This window comes from Bos indicus, chromosome 7, assembly GCF_029378745.1.
Source record: "Bos indicus isolate NIAB-ARS_2022 breed Sahiwal x Tharparkar chromosome 7, NIAB-ARS_B.indTharparkar_mat_pri_1.0, whole genome shotgun sequence".
Classification (NCBI taxonomy): Eukaryota; Metazoa; Chordata; class Mammalia; order Artiodactyla; family Bovidae; genus Bos; species Bos indicus.
The window spans coordinates 52,253,843-52,270,406 of record NC_091766.1 but is presented as its reverse complement, the minus strand read 5'-3'; the positions used below and the strand labels follow the sequence as shown (position 1 = coordinate 52,270,406).

At 48.9% G+C, this 16,564-nt stretch overlaps 1 protein-coding gene across 27 annotated transcripts in view; it reads right to left on the bottom strand.

The window, feature by feature from the left end:
• The window catches only part of LOC109562134 (protocadherin gamma-C4), a 186,171-nt gene that overhangs the window by 18,118 nt on the left and 151,489 nt on the right, over window positions 1-16,564 (bottom strand). The window contains exons 1-2 of one of the 27 annotated variants that reach the window (XM_019965114.2): window positions 934-4,674; window positions 421-630 (exon numbers count right to left, since the gene is read on the bottom strand). The exons of 21 other annotated variants lie outside the window; for them this stretch is intronic. In XM_019965114.2, coding sequence (XP_019820673.2) covers window positions 421-630; window positions 934-2,874 — 2,151 coding nt within the window. In that variant the 5' untranslated portion in view covers window positions 2,875-4,674. Of the gene's footprint in view, window positions 1-420; window positions 4,678-4,701; window positions 6,932-7,131; window positions 7,159-12,353; window positions 15,186-16,564 lie in introns of those variants that run through there. 5 more of the 27 variants (XM_019965098.2, XM_019965116.2, XM_070792085.1 and 2 more) reach the window with 5 other exon arrangements.

The following is a 16,564-nucleotide window of genomic DNA, read 5'->3' as shown; positions in this document are numbered from 1 at the left end:
TTGTGAATCACAGTGAAGTCACCAGTCAAGAGAGTGGGAAGAAACCTAAGAAGAAACCTCAAGACCAGCAGAGCGTGCCTGCATTGGAGCCTAGGAGGTTGGCTGCAGAAAGGGATCTGTGGCTGCCTCTACCCAGACCTGGATCTGATGGAAAACACCAGAGTGATCGCCAGACCCCATGCTTTTCTGTCTGCCCTATCCTCTCTCCCCCCTCACCCACAGTTGCCATCACTTCCCCAGACACAGCGCCCCATCCCTGCCTCGGCCACACCTCTGCTTCTGCACAATCCATCCAGTCCCGACATTCGACAGACATTAGAGTCAAGCCCCACCAGAGGGAGCAGATGCCAAGTTCAAAGTCCCTGATGTGGGTGGGCGGCGTTTCCATTTCCGCCCCCAGGGGTAGCGCAGAGCCCTCACCTGGCTCCGCTCCAGCAGTGTGTTAGAGCGGGACCGGAAGGCGTCGGGCTCCGGTGCGAAAGCTGAGGGCTGCTGAACGCTGAGGGGCCTTAGAAAAGTGAAGTCACTGCCGTCAGAGGCTGGTGAAAAGCATGTCCTGTAGCAATGGCTGTGCGAGTCTGTGGGCCGCAGCGTCACCTCCATATACTTGAGTGTGCCGTCTGAGCTCACCTGTAGGTTGGGGCTGGATTGCTTATAGAACTCCCGGGAGGGCGAGTCCTGGCGCCCGCAGCACTGACCCCCACCCCCATCCCCGTCCCCCCGAAGGCACTTAGCTGACAGAAAGGTGAAGGTGACTAAGGATAAGAGGCTGGTGGCCGCAAGAGCCACAATGAGGTAAAGGGTAAGGTCTGAACGCTCAGGAGGGTGTGTGAGGAAGTCCCTGGATTTGGGCATTTCCTCAGGGTCCTCATCTTCCAGAACCAGCAGCACTGTGGCTGTGGAGGAGAGTGAAGGGTCACCATTGTCCCTCACCAGGACCACCACCTGCTGGGTGTCAGCGTCATCCTCCAGTAAGGCCCGGGCTGTTCGCACCTCACCAGTGTGTGCAGATACCAGGAACAGCCCTGGGGCTGTGGACTGTGGCAACAATGAATAGGAGAGCCAGGCATTGTGGCCTGCATCAGCATCTACAGCTGTCACCTTGGTGACCAAGGAGCCAGGAGGGGCAGAGCGAGGGAGACGCTGGGGGAGTGAGAATTCCCGACCCGGTCTAGGGTGCAGCACAGTTGGGGCATTATCATTCTGGTCCAGGACAAACACGTGGAGAGAGGTGTTGGCGTGCAACGGGGGAGAGCCAGAGTCTCGAACGCCCACCACAATCTGCAGCATCTGCAGCAGTTCGTAGTCGAAAGTACGCTGGGCAAAGATCCGCCCATCCTCGGGGTTGACATACACAAAGGAGGAGGCTGGGGAGCCCTGAATCTGGTTCCCTACAATAGAGTAGGTAAGGCGGGCGTTATCCCCAGTGTCTGGATCGGAGGCAGCCACGGTGCAGAGAAGGGAGCCTGGAGGCCGGTTTTCTGGGATGTAAGCCGTGTAGAGCTGCTGGGTGAAGTAGGGTGCGTTGTCATTTACATCTGAAATGTTGAGCCTGATGGTGAGATGTGCGTGCAAGGGAGGCAAGCCCGCATCATGGGCCAGCAGCTCAATGATATAGTGGGATGTAGCCTCACGGTCCAAAGGCTGACTGGTTAGGAGTGAGTAGTGGTTCTCAGAAGGTTTAATCTGAAATGGCAGGTCTGAAGAGAGATCAAGGCTCACTTCACCATTTCTCCCTGAGTCTCGGTCCCGCACATTAAACAATCCCACTACCGTGCCCACTGGTGTGCTCTCCAGGACAGGGTTGACCAAAGAGGCCAGTAGTACCTCTGGGGCATTGTCATTGGCATCCCCCACATCCACTTGAATCACACAGTGGCCTTCCATGGCTGGCTGTCCTTGGTCACGGGCTCTTGCATGAATTTCATAAAAACTTGACTCCTCGAAGTCAATGGGACCCAACACATGGATTGCTCCACTGCTAGGGTCTAGGCCAAAGAGGTTCCGCACTGCCTCAGACGTATGGTCTCCAAAAGAATAGTCTAGTTGGCCATTGGTGCCCTCGTCTGGATCAGTGGCGTTGAGGCGCAGCACCAGTGTGCCCACGGGTGCATTCTCTGGAAGTCCCACACGTAGAACTGAGGACTGGAAGGTTGGAGCATTATCATTGATATCCAGCACAGTGACAGAGATAAGGGTGGTCCCTGAGCGGGCTGGGACGCCCCCATCCACAGCAGTGAGCACCAGCTGATGTCTTGCCTGGGTTTCACGGTCTAGCTGCTGCTCCAGCACCAGTTCTGGGAACAGCTTCCCATCTTTTAGGGTCTTCACATTCAGAGAAAAGTGGCTGCTGGGGCTTAGAGTATAGAAGCTCACAGTATTGGTGCCCACGTCAGGATCCTGGGCACTATCCAGTGGGAACCGTGCCCCCAGTGCAGCTGACTCTGAGATGCGTATCTCTCGCTCAGGGGTGGCAAAGCTTGGAGAGTTGTCATTGAGATCCAGGATTTCCACCTCTACACGGATTAGTTCCAGGGGGTGTTCGGTCACCACCTGTACTGGCAGCAGGCAGCTGGTGCTGGCTGCACACAGGCTCTCTCGGTCAATTTTCTGATTCACTGCCAGAGCACCACTCATCAAGCTCAGGGAAAAATATTGCCCATTCTCCTCAGCGCCCAACCGCAGCCGGCGGCTCAACAGATCTGCCACCTTTAAGCCTAGATCCTGAGCAACGTTCCCCACCAGCGTCCCTGGCTCAGACTCCTCCACCACAGAGTAATGAAGCTGCCCAGACACCCAGCCCCAGCAGCACAAGGACAACATGCACAGCACTTGCCATTTCCCAGCGAGCTGTGGGGGTGTCTTGGGCCCCATGACCCAGAAGTCCCTTCCTGGACACTGACTCTGTGCTGTCCTGTCTCCAAGGTAGACCCAGGGCTTGGAATGTAGCAGCTGAAATCTCTTATGTCTCCTTCCAGCCTCTTAAAAACTGCTCCGAGGTTTGTCTGCCTGCAGCAGTTCTTCTTAGTCACCAAATGGCGGGGGTGGGTTGGGGGGGAGGGGAATTGAATCTGAGTGGAGCTGGGGAGCTGGGGGAGGAGAGGCGGGCTAGAAGATCAGATCCCCCACCTCGGCTCTAAGTCTGATTGGCCCAAAAGTCTGTCTCCTCTCAACCAATTATAAAGTCTCCTCAGTCCTGGAAACCTTAGGAACCAGCGCTGCAAATCCGTGTCACAGAAGCCTCCTACCTCCCCACTTATTTCGTGCTGCAGGTTGATTCAGTTCCCTTGGCAGCAAAGTTTGACAGCTCAGATGGCGCTCAACAGGGAAGACAAAGTGGTACAAAACTTCTCAGGGTTCTGTCCCAGCAACTTCCTGTGTAACTTCAGAAACTCCCACTATTTCACTTGAACCATCAAAATGTTGTCCTTCTCCAGGAAGCAAAGCCCACGTGTTACCCCCTCCCTATCCCATTCTGCCAAACACTGCCAGAGTGAAAGAAAAGATTTGTTAGGACCCTTCAGAGTCTTGCTTGGACTCTCCAGCAGTACCTTGAGGAATCTCAATGTCATCGATGGCTATAAGGATTCTCTTTTTCTGAGATTCCACATGAGCTATGGAATGGGCATCACAGCTTGCGGTGGGGGATGAGAACACTTCTAGGACTGATCCAGGTCACCCAAGGAAGGTGGCTAGAATCTAGGCATGGCCTCAAGGCTTCATGGTTTCATCAATTCAGAAGAACTCTACTTAAAGACTCCCAGATTGGCTGTCTCTATGAATTCCTCAGCAGCAAGACAGGTTTTGATACTTAGTGATTTCACTTACTGCCTTCCCCACTCCCAAAGAGGTAATGTTCCTCTGCCCCAATCGACTGCATCTAGCTCCGATCCCAATGGGGACTTGATTGGGAGACCTGAAGACCTCGGACAAAAAGACCCTTGCTTCCACCTTGTTGCCTCTCTAATCCCTTGGCTCTTTCCTCTTATGTTTCAAGAGGGGCTTCCCTGCTGGCTCAGTGGTAAAGAATCCACCTGCCAATGCAGGAGATGTGGGTTCTATCCCTGGGCTGGAAGGATCCCCTGGAGAAGGCAACCCACTCCAGTATTCTTGCCTGGGAAATCCCATGGACAGAGGAGCCTGGTGGGTTACAGTCCAGGGTTGCAAAGAGTCAGATGGAACTTAGCGGCTGAACACCAAACAACAACATTTCAAGCAGAGAGTCCCTTTCACAGTGGGTGAGGGAGTAGATGACACTGTGGAGCAAAGATATAAGTTTCCCTCAGTCCACTGGGGAATGGTAACCTAGAATTAAGGTATTCTAGACCCAGGCCCCTCATTCAGGAAGAGGAGAGAAAGTCACTACCTGGGTTTAGGTGCACCTCGTACACGAGAGCCTTCCATGTGCTCCACATTCCAGCAGCGTGTTTCCACAACACCCCATCTTTTGATCACTCACTTTCATTTCTTACTCTCAGACAAGGGCATAATCCACCCCAAGAATTCATCTGTGAAAACTCCCTGGTTAATTCACAAAATGCTTCTTAAGCACATCATCTACCACACAGTCACCACTCACAGAAGTGGCAACATCACTACAGGCTCTTACAGAGAGACCAATATATTCTCTGGGACAAGGCCCAGCCACATGCCTGCATCTGAATAACCCTCAAGCATTGGCTGAGCCTGCAAAGGTCTCACCTCTAGCCCATAGAGAAGATCAGAGGGTGGGCAGCTTGGGCGAACGGGTTCCCCTGCCATAGGTGCACTGGGTGACTTCACCATCATGAAGCTATCACTCCGAGTGGGTGCAGAAGCCAAGGGTGTACAGCCATGAGAGTGGCCGCCCACATCAACGAACTTGATAGGATCATCTGACCCTAGCTGGATTCGGAGGATCCCATTGGAAGGAGGAAGCCCCTCCCTCCTTCGAGACCGGGTGAGACAGGCACAGGTGCCAGCAGGAAAGCAGGTCATTCCACAGGCAGCCCCACGCAGGCACTTCGAGATGAGCGCCACGAATGAGCCAAAGGAAACAAAGCAAATTGCCACTAGAGATACAGCCAAGTAGAGGGTCAAGCGGGATTCTCCTTCCCTTGGAGCCGAAGACTCTCGAAGATCAGGGACAACTGGATGAGTGTCTTCTTCCAAGGACACCAGGAGTGTGACGGAGGTAGAGAGTGGTGGGCTACCACTGTCCTTTACCACAATGACCAGCTTCTGTGGCGGGAGATCAGCTGGGATGGGAACAGCTGTCCGCACCTCCCCGGCATAGCGGGAGACTGCAAACAGGCTGGGATCTGGGGCCTCCAGGAGCTGATACGAAACCCAAGCATTGTAACCTGAATCCAAGTCCACAGCGGTCACCTTTGTGACTAGGTGGCCAGCACCAACTGATGGAGGCAGTGCTTGGGGACATAAGGAACCAGGCCGAGCCCTAGGGCGGAGTACAGCTGGGGCGTTGTCATTGAGGTCCAGCACAAACAGACGAACAGTCACAGTGCTACTAAGGGGTGGGTTGCCCCGATCCCGGGCTTGCACCTCAAACTGCAGCGTCTGTGTTTGCTCATAGTCAAAGGATCGAGTCGCATGAACAGCTCCCGTCTGGGGGTTCAGGGAGATGAAGGAGGATGCTGACACATCTCGATTTCTGGGCTCGAGGAGAGAGTAGGAGATAAGCGCATTCAAGCCAGAGTCGGGATCAGAGGCCGCAAGGGAGCAGAGCAGGTCCCCTGGGCGATTGTTCTCTGGAACAAACACCTCATGTGACCTCTGGAAGAAAGAGGGTGGGTTATCATTCACATCCGAAATGTTAAGGAAAATGGTCCTGTGGGTACTCAGAGGAGGGCTCCCAGCATCAGAAGCAGTGACCATGATATCATAGCTGGATTTGGCCTCTCGGTCCAAGGGCCCAGCAGTCACCAGGGAGAACTGGTTCCTGAAGGCGGACTTGAGGGCAAAGGGCAAATGGTCAGGAATACGGAGGCTCACGTCCCCATTTGAACCTGAGTCAGGGTCCTGCACACTGATGAGTGCCACCACAGTGCCAGGCTCTGCACTCTCGGGGAGAGTCCCCAGCTCTGAGGTCACTGTGATGTGGGGGGCGTTGTCATTCACATCTAGGAGATCCACCCGAAGGCTGCAATGTTGCTCCATGGCTGGAGAGCCCCCATCTCGAGCCCGCACATCAAATTCGTAGTAATTCTCACTCTCAAAGTCTAGGGGTCCTTGAAGAGTAAGCTTTCCATTAGTGGGGTGCAGGCTGAAGAGGCTTCTCACACGATCAGGGGTGTGACCACTGAAAGAAAAGGTGACGTTACCACTGGGACCCAGGTCTGGGTCGGAGGCATTGAGCTGGATGAGCAGCATGCCGGCTGGCGCGCTCTCCAAGACGCTAATCCTATAGCTGGATTGCTGGAAGGCTGGGGCGTTGTCATTCACGTCCAGCACTGACACCCGCAGCTCTGCCGTGCCAGATCTCGGGGGGTTCCCGCCATCCACAGCAGTCAGCACTAGGCGGTAGTCTGACTGCTTTTCCCGATCCAAAGGTTTCTCCAAGAGCAGCTCTGGGACCAGGCTGCCGTCGCTGCGCTTCTTGACATCTAGGGCAAAGTGTTCATTGGAGCTTAGTCTATAGCTGCTGATGGAGTTGCTCCCCACATCTGCATCCTGAGCCTTTTCCAAGGGGAAACGCTGTCCTGGAGGAGCTGCCTCCCCAATTTCCAAGTCCAGCTGCTGCCGAGGGAATCGGGGGGCGTGATCATTCACATCCACAATTTCTACCTCTGCTCGGTACATTTCCAAAGGCCCTTCTGTTACAAACTCCAGGGGCACAATACAGCTGGCACTGAGCCCACACAGTGCCTCTCGATCGATTGGATTCTTGATGAGCAGGGCACCGCTGTCCAAATCCACACGGAAGTGTCTTTGGTTCACCTCTCCAGCGACCTGCAGCCTACGAGCTGCCAAGCTCTCGGTATCCAGCAGGAAATCTTGGGCGACATTCCCCACAAAAGTCCCTTCCTGTGACTCCTCTGGGACCGGGTATCGGATCTGCCCACCAACGTAACCCAGGTGGCAAAAAAGGAACAAAAGGGTAGCCCCCCGGCAGATTTGTACCCAGCCTCTCACCTTGCCGAGCATTGCTGCTGCCCGCTAGTTCTCTATCTGGTCCTGAGAAGCCCCAGAAGCTGACCCGCCCCAAACAGCCACAGCAGCTGGAGACACCTATCTCCCTTTCCCCACGCCAGCTCTGGCGCGGCTGGGCCGGCGCCGCAAGGGTTACGCGCCGTTTTTTGCTGGTGGCGGGGTAGATTTGTCTGCCTTCCTCTACCCGATTGGCAGACAGCGACTCCTGGGCTCAGCCAATAGGCTAAGCAGAGAACGTCCCAATAGCAGCAGGGTTAATGCGACGCAGTATTGGAAGAAGGGGGGAAAAAACCCACAAAAACCCACCTATCTTTTCGCCTTCCTCCCGCTCAACAGCATTTTCCCCCCATGGGTTATTACCTCTATAGAGAGGCAGACAACATATATGTTTTTGTTTTTTTTCCCTAATTCACCAATCCCCACCCCACCTCACCCCGCCCCTTTTCGGCAGGGAAAACAGCGACAGCCTGAGAGCCCTAGCAACCTGCAGCCCAGAGAGTGAGTAGCCATTTGAGACTGGTCACTTTGTTCAAGCCAGTGTTGTCATCCACCAATATTCTAAAGGAGTAGCTTCTGCCTCATTCTGATTGTATTAGAGCAACAGCTAATTAGAAGCACTGCTTTATACAAAAAACTCTGACCCTCTGCATATTATTCAGAAACATATCCATCTCTTTGCAGAAAAGGCTTACACATTAATGCAGCCTATTAAATTTATGCAGTACACATTTCTGTTGTAACAGAAGGCGCAGCAGAAACCAAATCTCTCTTACTCGGATAGTCGCTGGTGATATACTAAATTGCCATTCATTAATTTCAAGGACAGTATGGAAGGAATGAAGGAGAGGGGGAGAAGCTAGGAGAGGGAGACGTTCCAAATCAGTAAAGAATCAGCTTGTTTGGGAGACGCTAAGGACTAAATCTCATTACCTGGCAGAATGCTAATGTTCACAGATTTAATAGCTTTCTTGAATGATTGAGATCAGCTACCAACAGCACCAGTGCCTACAAATCTCCTTTATTTGACACCATGGTATGCTTGATATGTTGTTAATTACCAACTGTGACTGTTTCAAAAGAGCCAAGTTTTTCACCGAGCCCTAGGGGGCCTTTTGGCAAGGGAGACTTGATCTCACCCTCCCTGGAGCCTGGCTACCACCTTGCACAAATGCAGAAAGATTGTTCAATTCACACTGTAGTTACCTGCAAACTCTAACTGGAGTCACAAACACACCAGAACACAAAGAGAAAAATCTATCCCAATTTGCATGTGAGATTTTTAGAAAATTCATCTGAATCCTCACCTAGGCTGCCAATTATTGTTGGTGGTAGTGTTTAGTTAAGTCGTATCTGACTCTTGGTGACCCCATGGCCTGCCAGGCTCCTCTGACCATGGGATTTCCAAAACCAGTAGCAAAACCAGAGGTTATCCTCCCAGGTGTTTTCCCAAACCCTTGATCTTCATGAATATCCTTTCGATGGTGAGGCCAGCAACCAACATTTTGGTCTCAAAGGGAGGTATCTGCTTTCTGTGTTCTTTCAGCCCCAAACACCTAAACCTTCTCCCATGGGAATGACAGGTGTAAATCCGTCGGACTTATAAGGTGTTTATGCCAGGATTCACTATCTCAGTAGAATGACACCATCTTCCCCCGAAGCTGCCACTGGGGAGGGGTAAGGAGGATCATTCTTGACTCATTCCTCTTCCATCTTCCCTTTATCATGTCAATGAATAAGTGCTGATAATTTTACTATAGTTACGTCCCTCAATCTATACTTGTCATTGTGCTGGTTCAAGCATTTCTCAATCTTCTCAAATACTATAATAGCCGTCTAAATGTTCTAAATGTAATATAATAGCCCCATGTTACATTACAGGGCTTCCCCAGGTGGCTCAGTTAGTGGTAAAGAATCTGCCTGCAAATGCAGGAGACATGGGTTCAATCTCTGGGCCGGGAATATCCCCTGGAAGAGGAAATGGCAACTCACTCCAGTAATCTTGCCTGGAAAGTCCCATGGACAAAGGAGCCTGGTGGGCTACAGTCCATGGGGTGGCAAAGAGTCAGACATGACTGAGTACACATTCAAATCTTCTTTAGTCTCCAGTCCCAATATCCCCAATCCATTATGGCAACTCATTTCACCATTCTTGCCTGGACAATTCCATGCACAGAGGAGCCTAGTGGGTTACAGTTCATGGGGTTGCAAAGAGTTGAACATGACTGAGTAACTAAGCACACTCACACACATTTCATTTATGGCTACCAGAATAATCACTCCAAAACAAGCAAACAAAAACTCTGACGACGTTATATCAGTTCAAAATTCTGCAATGACTATCACGGATATAGAATAAAATAAAAAATCTTGGCACAGCCTAAAGGTAACTCAAGATTTAACTCCTGCCTACTTGCTTCACTTTATCTCCTGCAAAAGTTGTTTTACAAATACACTTTAACGTTCAGCAATATTAAAAAAAACATTATCCCTCTGCATGGAATTTCCTGCAAGGGTCCCTCGCTACTCGCCTTTCCCCTTTATTATCTGATAAACTACTACTCAACTTTCATTCTCAGATCAAGCATCATCCCCTGTATGAATTCTTCCTGATTTCCCCAGGCTGATTGGGGTGTTTCCTTTCCTTTGCTCCCATTGCTTCCTGTATTATACAGATCTCCCTTACCATTTTTGTGGGAGTGTGTGCATGTCTGTCTCCTATGGTACTCCATGTGCCACAGGAGCAGGGACTGTGCCTTTTCATCTTTTAAAGTGTCTGGTAGATTCACCAATATACGGTGAATTAGTGCTATTATCACTTGTTAGTTCAAAGAGTATCTATTGAATGCTGGTACTTCATGAGTATTTTATAGTTATACATTTTATATACATTACTTTTCATTCTCACACAATTTTGGAAGAGTTTATATTTGAGAACACAAGCTCAGAAATGTTAGGAGACTTGTGTAAAGTCTATCAAGTGCAGTATTAGGGTCTCCCCACTTTCACCTCTAGTCTGTCTAGAAAGAAATAAAACCTCTTTCTGTAACATCTTAAATCATTTTCCTAACCGTTTGTCATCCCTGTAGCCATCAACTGACCCTTTTTGCTGGCTTTAATATCTAAGAACTAAACCTCTTATAGATCTCAATCCCTTTTATTTGCAAGTTGACACCAAAACAAACATATCTATAATATTAATACTTGAACTGGAGGATCATAAAGCCCGAATCCTATATATCCTAGACTTGACCTTTTTATGCCAAGTATGTAATTCTCCCATCTCTAGATTTTTAACACAGTTGTATTGAGCTACATAATTTATCCATTACACCATACAATTCACCCCTTTAAAATGTACAATTTAACGGTTTTTAGTATATTCACATATACTAAAATGATGCAAACACTACAGTATAATTAGAAGAAAATGTTTTCACCCCTAAAAGAAACACCATACCCATTGCTGAGCTCTAAATTTTTAAAGAAATAGTTGCCCGGGTGCTAGTGGTTGAAGAAGATTTTTCTCCTTAGATGACTGAAATATCTCACATTTTCCCTATAGTGCTTTCCTAGAGCTATTCTATATAATAATTTAAGGTTGAGAAATAACATTATAGAATTTTTTTAAGTTCAGCCTGGCAAAACAAGGCTGGCTGCTGGTTCTGTGAACTTCAAAATAACTTAGTTTCAAAAACATGCTAATTGATGGACAGGCATGTCTTAGTGCAAAGCTTTTCAAATTTGTCTTCACACTGGAATCACTTGAGGACCTTCAAAAAATACCAATGCCTGTGTCCCATTCCAAGAGACTGCTTTAATCCATCTGGGATGTGGCCTGGGCTTCAGGATTTTTAAAAGGTCCCTAGGTAACTCTGGTGTGCAACCACGTTTGAGAACATCATTCAAAGGAAAATGCCAGTGTTTTCCAGTCTGACCAGAAAAGCAGCAGCTGCTTCTCTCTGGCTTTCATCCTTCCTTAGCCTTTCCATATATGCCTCTGCTTTGTCATCTTGAACTGTCTCCAGGTTAGTATTTAAAGAATTTTTTGGAACTATGACACAACAAACACGGTGCATATATTGTATCATGCACTAATCTTATAAAACTCTTGCTACTTCTTTTCCACATACTAAAAATGGGTCTAGAAAATTTAACGTGGCCATGGACTCATGGATGATAAGTGGTGGAGCTTCCTATGTCTAACTGCCAGACCCAAAGGTTGATAGCAATAATATACTTACTAGTAACAAAGTTATAGTCGTTCTCCCACAAATAGAAGTGTGTTTAAGTTGCACTCCAAAACAAAGGCCTGGACACTATCCTGAATAAATGAAAGCTTTATCTTTTTTCTCAGGGTATGAATCTGCCTGTCACACTACATTTATACCAAAATAATAATAATAATGGTGAAAGGATAGGAATTAACACTTAGGGCAAAAAGAACTTTCATTTTGTACTGTATGTCCTTCTGAATTTATTTTAAAAATAAATATTACTTTTACTTTTACAATGAATGGTGGTTACCTTTGGGTTTGGGAATAAAATTAGTTTTAATTTTTTCTTATATTTTTCCATTTTTTCCAAATTTTCTATAATGCACATGTAAGTAATGTGCACAAAATTTCCTGTTGTGTCCTTGAAATAAAATTTAAAGGACTCTAGAATTTTATTTCTTTCATAGAAAGCCATCTGAGAATGAGGAAGAGGATCTGTGCAGTCAAAGGAAAATTATCAGCAAACCATTAGTTTTAATGCAGATGTGGCAATCATTTGAAAGATGGACAGATGAGGTAGTTTTTATACTCCTAGCAGCTGCCACTGGCTAGAGGTTTCCATTAACTTGTACTCAATGCAAATGATACCAAGCTAAGCTCTGAGTGCTGAGATGGTGAGTTAAAGCTTAATGGCCCTTTAGTAGGATTGGTTAGTTGCTATGGCAAGTGAATGCTGAGGGTGTGAATTGTGTCCACAGATGAGTGAATTAACTCCACACTGTGTGGGACCACAAACCACACTCTAGCCGGGCCATCTCCTTCCCCGAAAAGGCACGACGTTTGATCTGGGAAAAGCCAAGTAAAAATGTGGATGCATCATTAGGAAAACATCTTGATGACTGAAAATGAAGATGGCTACATACATTCCTAAAAGTGATGCAGGAATCAAAAAGCATTAATATCATTCCAGGGTGACTTGCTAACCCTTACCTGTCCAGGAGGGGAGCTCTCTGCACCCAACACTTGCCTATAGAACACTGGATCGAGGCTCCGCAGAGTGTTCTGGCGGCTGGCCAGTGGGCTTGCAGCACCCGGTTTCTTCAGCAGTGGGTCACTGCGTCTCGAGTCAGTGGTAAGGTACACCTGATGGTAAAGGTGTGGGGCCATCAGGCCTCCCCGCACAGCATCTGCGTGCAGAGAGGGCCCTGGTGTTCGGTACAGGGAGCTCACCGGGGCTCGGTATAGGTCCCTGGACTGCTTCCATTTGTAAACTTTGAATATGATCACTCCTAATACTGTGACTGCGAACCCCACGGAGACCAGGATTAGAGAGAGAAGTAGATAAAAGGTGAGATTTTTATTCTGCTCCCTGGGGGCAGAGCCAGCAGGGAACTCAGCCAGGGCTTCAGGAGATTCCTCAGTTACTGACACAGTCAGGGTCGCAGTAGTGGACAGCGATGGCTCCCCATTGTCTCTGATCAATACCGTGAGAGTCTGCCTGGGCGAATCTGTATCCTGGACTGGGCGGGCAGTGGTGATTTGACCCGTGTGAAGTCCCACAGCAAAAAGGCTCTGGTTAGGGGCTCCCAAGAGGCTGTAGGAGAGCCAGGCGTTGTGCCCTGCATCTGGGTCCCAGCCCACCACCCGTGTGACCAGGTAGCCAGCAGCAGTACCTCGAGGCAACATCTCCACTGAGCTCTGGCCAGGCCGGGGGTATAGGACCTGGGGGGCATTGTCATTGCGATCAGTGACAAATACATTCACACTTATGTTGGTAGCCAGGACAGGAGTGCCCCCATCACTGATGTGAGCTGTTAACTCAAACTCACGCCGATCCTCATGGTCCAGGGGCACTAAGGACGACACGACGCCACTGTCACGATTTATCGTAAAATAGCGACCCACTAGGCCTGTTTCACCTCCTTGCTCTAAGAGAAAGAAGGAAAGGCGAGCATTCTGCGGGGCGTCGGGGTCCCAGACACTTAGGTTTAGTATTGGAACACCAGGCAGGTTATTTTCCTCAACGTAAACATTGTAGGAGGACTGGGAAGATTGTGGAGGGTTGTCGTTGATGTCGGACACTTGCACCCGCACTGTCGTGAGGGCTGAGAGGGAAGGGGTTCCCGCATCTCGAGCCGTGATGCTGAGGTTGTATTCTGGCACGGTCTCCCGATCCAGGGCTGCGCTGGTTTTCAAAGTGAAGTAATTCTTGAGGGAAGATGTAAGGCTAAAAGGGAGACCTGGTGGAACCTCGCATGTCACCAGCCCGTTCTCCCCAGCATCCAGATCGGTCACACTGAGCAAAGCAATGACAGTTCCGAGAGGGGCGTCCTCGGGGACTGGGCTGTATACAGAGGTGACTGTGATCTCCGGAGCATTGTCATTTACGTCCACAACCTCTACCAAAACTTTACAGTGTGCTCCTTCGGGATTGGCGCCCTTGTCTTTGGCCTGTATGTAAATCTCATGGAGTTTGGCGTCTTCGAAGTCCAGTCGACCCTTGACTGTCAGCACCCCGGTAACAAGGTCCAAGGAGAATAGTTCCCGCACGCCAGCACGGTTGTGGCTGCCGAAGGAGTAAATGATTTCGCCGTTGGGGCCTTCATCCAGATCGGTTGCACGGACTTGGACCACACGAGTGCCGGGGGGTGCATCCTCCAGGACACGCGCCCGGTACAAGGACTGGTTGAAGGTGGGTGCATTGTCATTCGCGTCCAGCACAACGATTCGAATAGGAAGGCTGGCGGAGCGAGCCGGAGTTCCTCCATCCAACGCCGTCAGCACCAGCTGGAGATCTGGTTCTCGCTCCCGGTCCAGGGCGCGCTCCAGGACCAGCTCTGCGTACTTAGTGCTGTCTTCCCGAGTCTGCACTCGAAGCGCAAAGTACTCGTTTCGGCTCAGCTCATAGGTTTGTAAAGAGTTGCTTCCCACATCAGGATCGTGCGCGCTCTCGAGCGGAAAGCGCGTTCCTGGCGCCACGGCCTCGCTAATCTCCAATTTCATTTCCCGAGTAGGAAAAGAGGGATTGTTGTCGTTGATGTCTTGGATCACCACTTCCGCGCTAAACAACTCTAGAGGCCTCTCCACTACCAACTCCAGAGTTATAGTACAGGAGGGCAGGGTCCCACACAGCTCCTCTCGATCCAGGCGATCGTTCACGAACATCTCTCCGGTCTCCCAGTTCACCTCAAAGAATCTTCGGCTAGCTCCGGACACCACCCGGAGCCTGCGAGCTGACAGGCTGCCGAGATCCAAGTCAAGGTCCCTGACCACGTTGCCCACCACGAAACCCTTCTCTCTTTCCTCCAGGATCTCATAGCGAATGACGGCGGCGGAAGCCTTGTGCAAGGCACCCAGAAGCAACAAAACTCCCACCACTCTCCCGGTGCTTACCAGTCCGCCCCTCCAGGCCTCTGGGACCATCTCACTCAAAGACAGTTCCTCTTAGCAGGGTCCAGATCGTCCCGGCTTCTTTCCCGAGAAACTTTCAGCGGGTTAGCGCTCGGGCGCTGGGCTCCGAGTCGGACATGGCTTTCTGGATGCCGCTGATTTGCTCGCCGGCTGTTCAGTCTCAGCCTCATCCCGAGGCGCCGAGAGGGGACGGGCCGGGGCCAGATCTCCAGCGTCTCCATTGGCCGACAGCGGCACGCAGAGTCCCAGCCAATAACTGCACGAAAAATGCGCCAGCGCCGGACCCTCTGAGCGGGATAAGCACTAGCGCCGGGAACTTCTTTCCTTTGGCTTCCTTCCAGAGTTTACAGCCAGAGCACCTTGGCAGAAGCTGCACATCCGAAACCTACCTTAGCTGGAAAGCCAGCTACGGGGTGCTGAAGCTGGCCTTCCTGCAAGTCTAAAAGCCGAACAAAAAGCCCTGTTAAACATTTTAACCGCTATCTTTAATCCCTAAAACGGGGTTCAAACCTAACCAAAAAACGACATAACGTTACCTGGTTTACTGGAGGACTAGGTAAAACTCACCTAGCTGGACTCTACTAGTAGAGAGGCATTTAGCATTTTTTTTTTTGAGGTGTTAATAACAATTTTTGTTTTCTTTCTTAACAAATGCGACTGTAGCATTCCGGTCACTTCCCCAGTAGAGAAAAATCTACAGGAGCTACCACTGTTTGGTTTAACTTTGTTTTGTGAAATTTAAAAACATACTTCAGATATCTTTTTAAATTGAATGTTATTGCTTAGTTCTTATTTCTTAACAATGAGGGAGCATGTGAAATTTTTCTATCCTGTATGTTCCAACAAGCATAATCTCAATCAGAAAGCATAATTTCTAAAGTTTCTTTACTTGATCAATCTGTTTCTCAAGATCATGAGGCATGCCACAAAGAGACGCTGCATTGCTAATAAAGGTTAACATCCCTTCTTCACTCCCCCCCCCAACGCAAAAAAAAGAAAAATGACCAGGTTTTATTTACCACCTGGGACCTTTATAAAATTATTGGGATATCCAAAATACAAAACCTTTAGCCAGGGAATGAAGAGTCTGAGTTTTTCTGCATTTAAGATTGTAATCAAACAAAACAGTAATGACTAGGATAATGAATAAGAGAGTCAAGTATAAGTTAGAACCCAGTCATACATACTTTGAAAACAAACTACCCTCTAAGGGTTCCTGTGTTCCTATCTTATTAAATCAATAAGGCAGATAAAATCCTGGCATCAGAGCAAGTCAATGATATACATCTCCCATTAAATACTAGATGTAAAGAATCACATATTATTTCTGTACACATTAATTGCATATAGTCCTTTCTGAAGTTTAACTGAAACTTGAGGCCAAGCAGCAGAGGACAGGTTAAATAAGTATATAGGAAGTAAGTATATATAGGTTATTTATAGAAGAGATGAAAAGCCATATTTGACCTATGTCAATACTTTAATTCATCTTTTAAAACCTCTAGTTTTTAAATACTCAAAATTGACAACTGTCCAAACAACTACAAAGGCTGATAGGTATTAGACAATTAGAATATAGAATTTAGTTCATATATAGTAGCCCAGTCACTTGCTACTCGAAGTGTGAGCCAAAGACCAAGAGCATGGATATCACATGGGAGCTTGTTAGAAATGTTCCCGCTCCAGACCTACTGAATCAGAACTGCATTTTAACAAAATGCCAGGGTGATATGAACGTACATTAAAGTTTGGGAAGCACTGATCTAGTGGGTTTTTCAGATGTACTGATT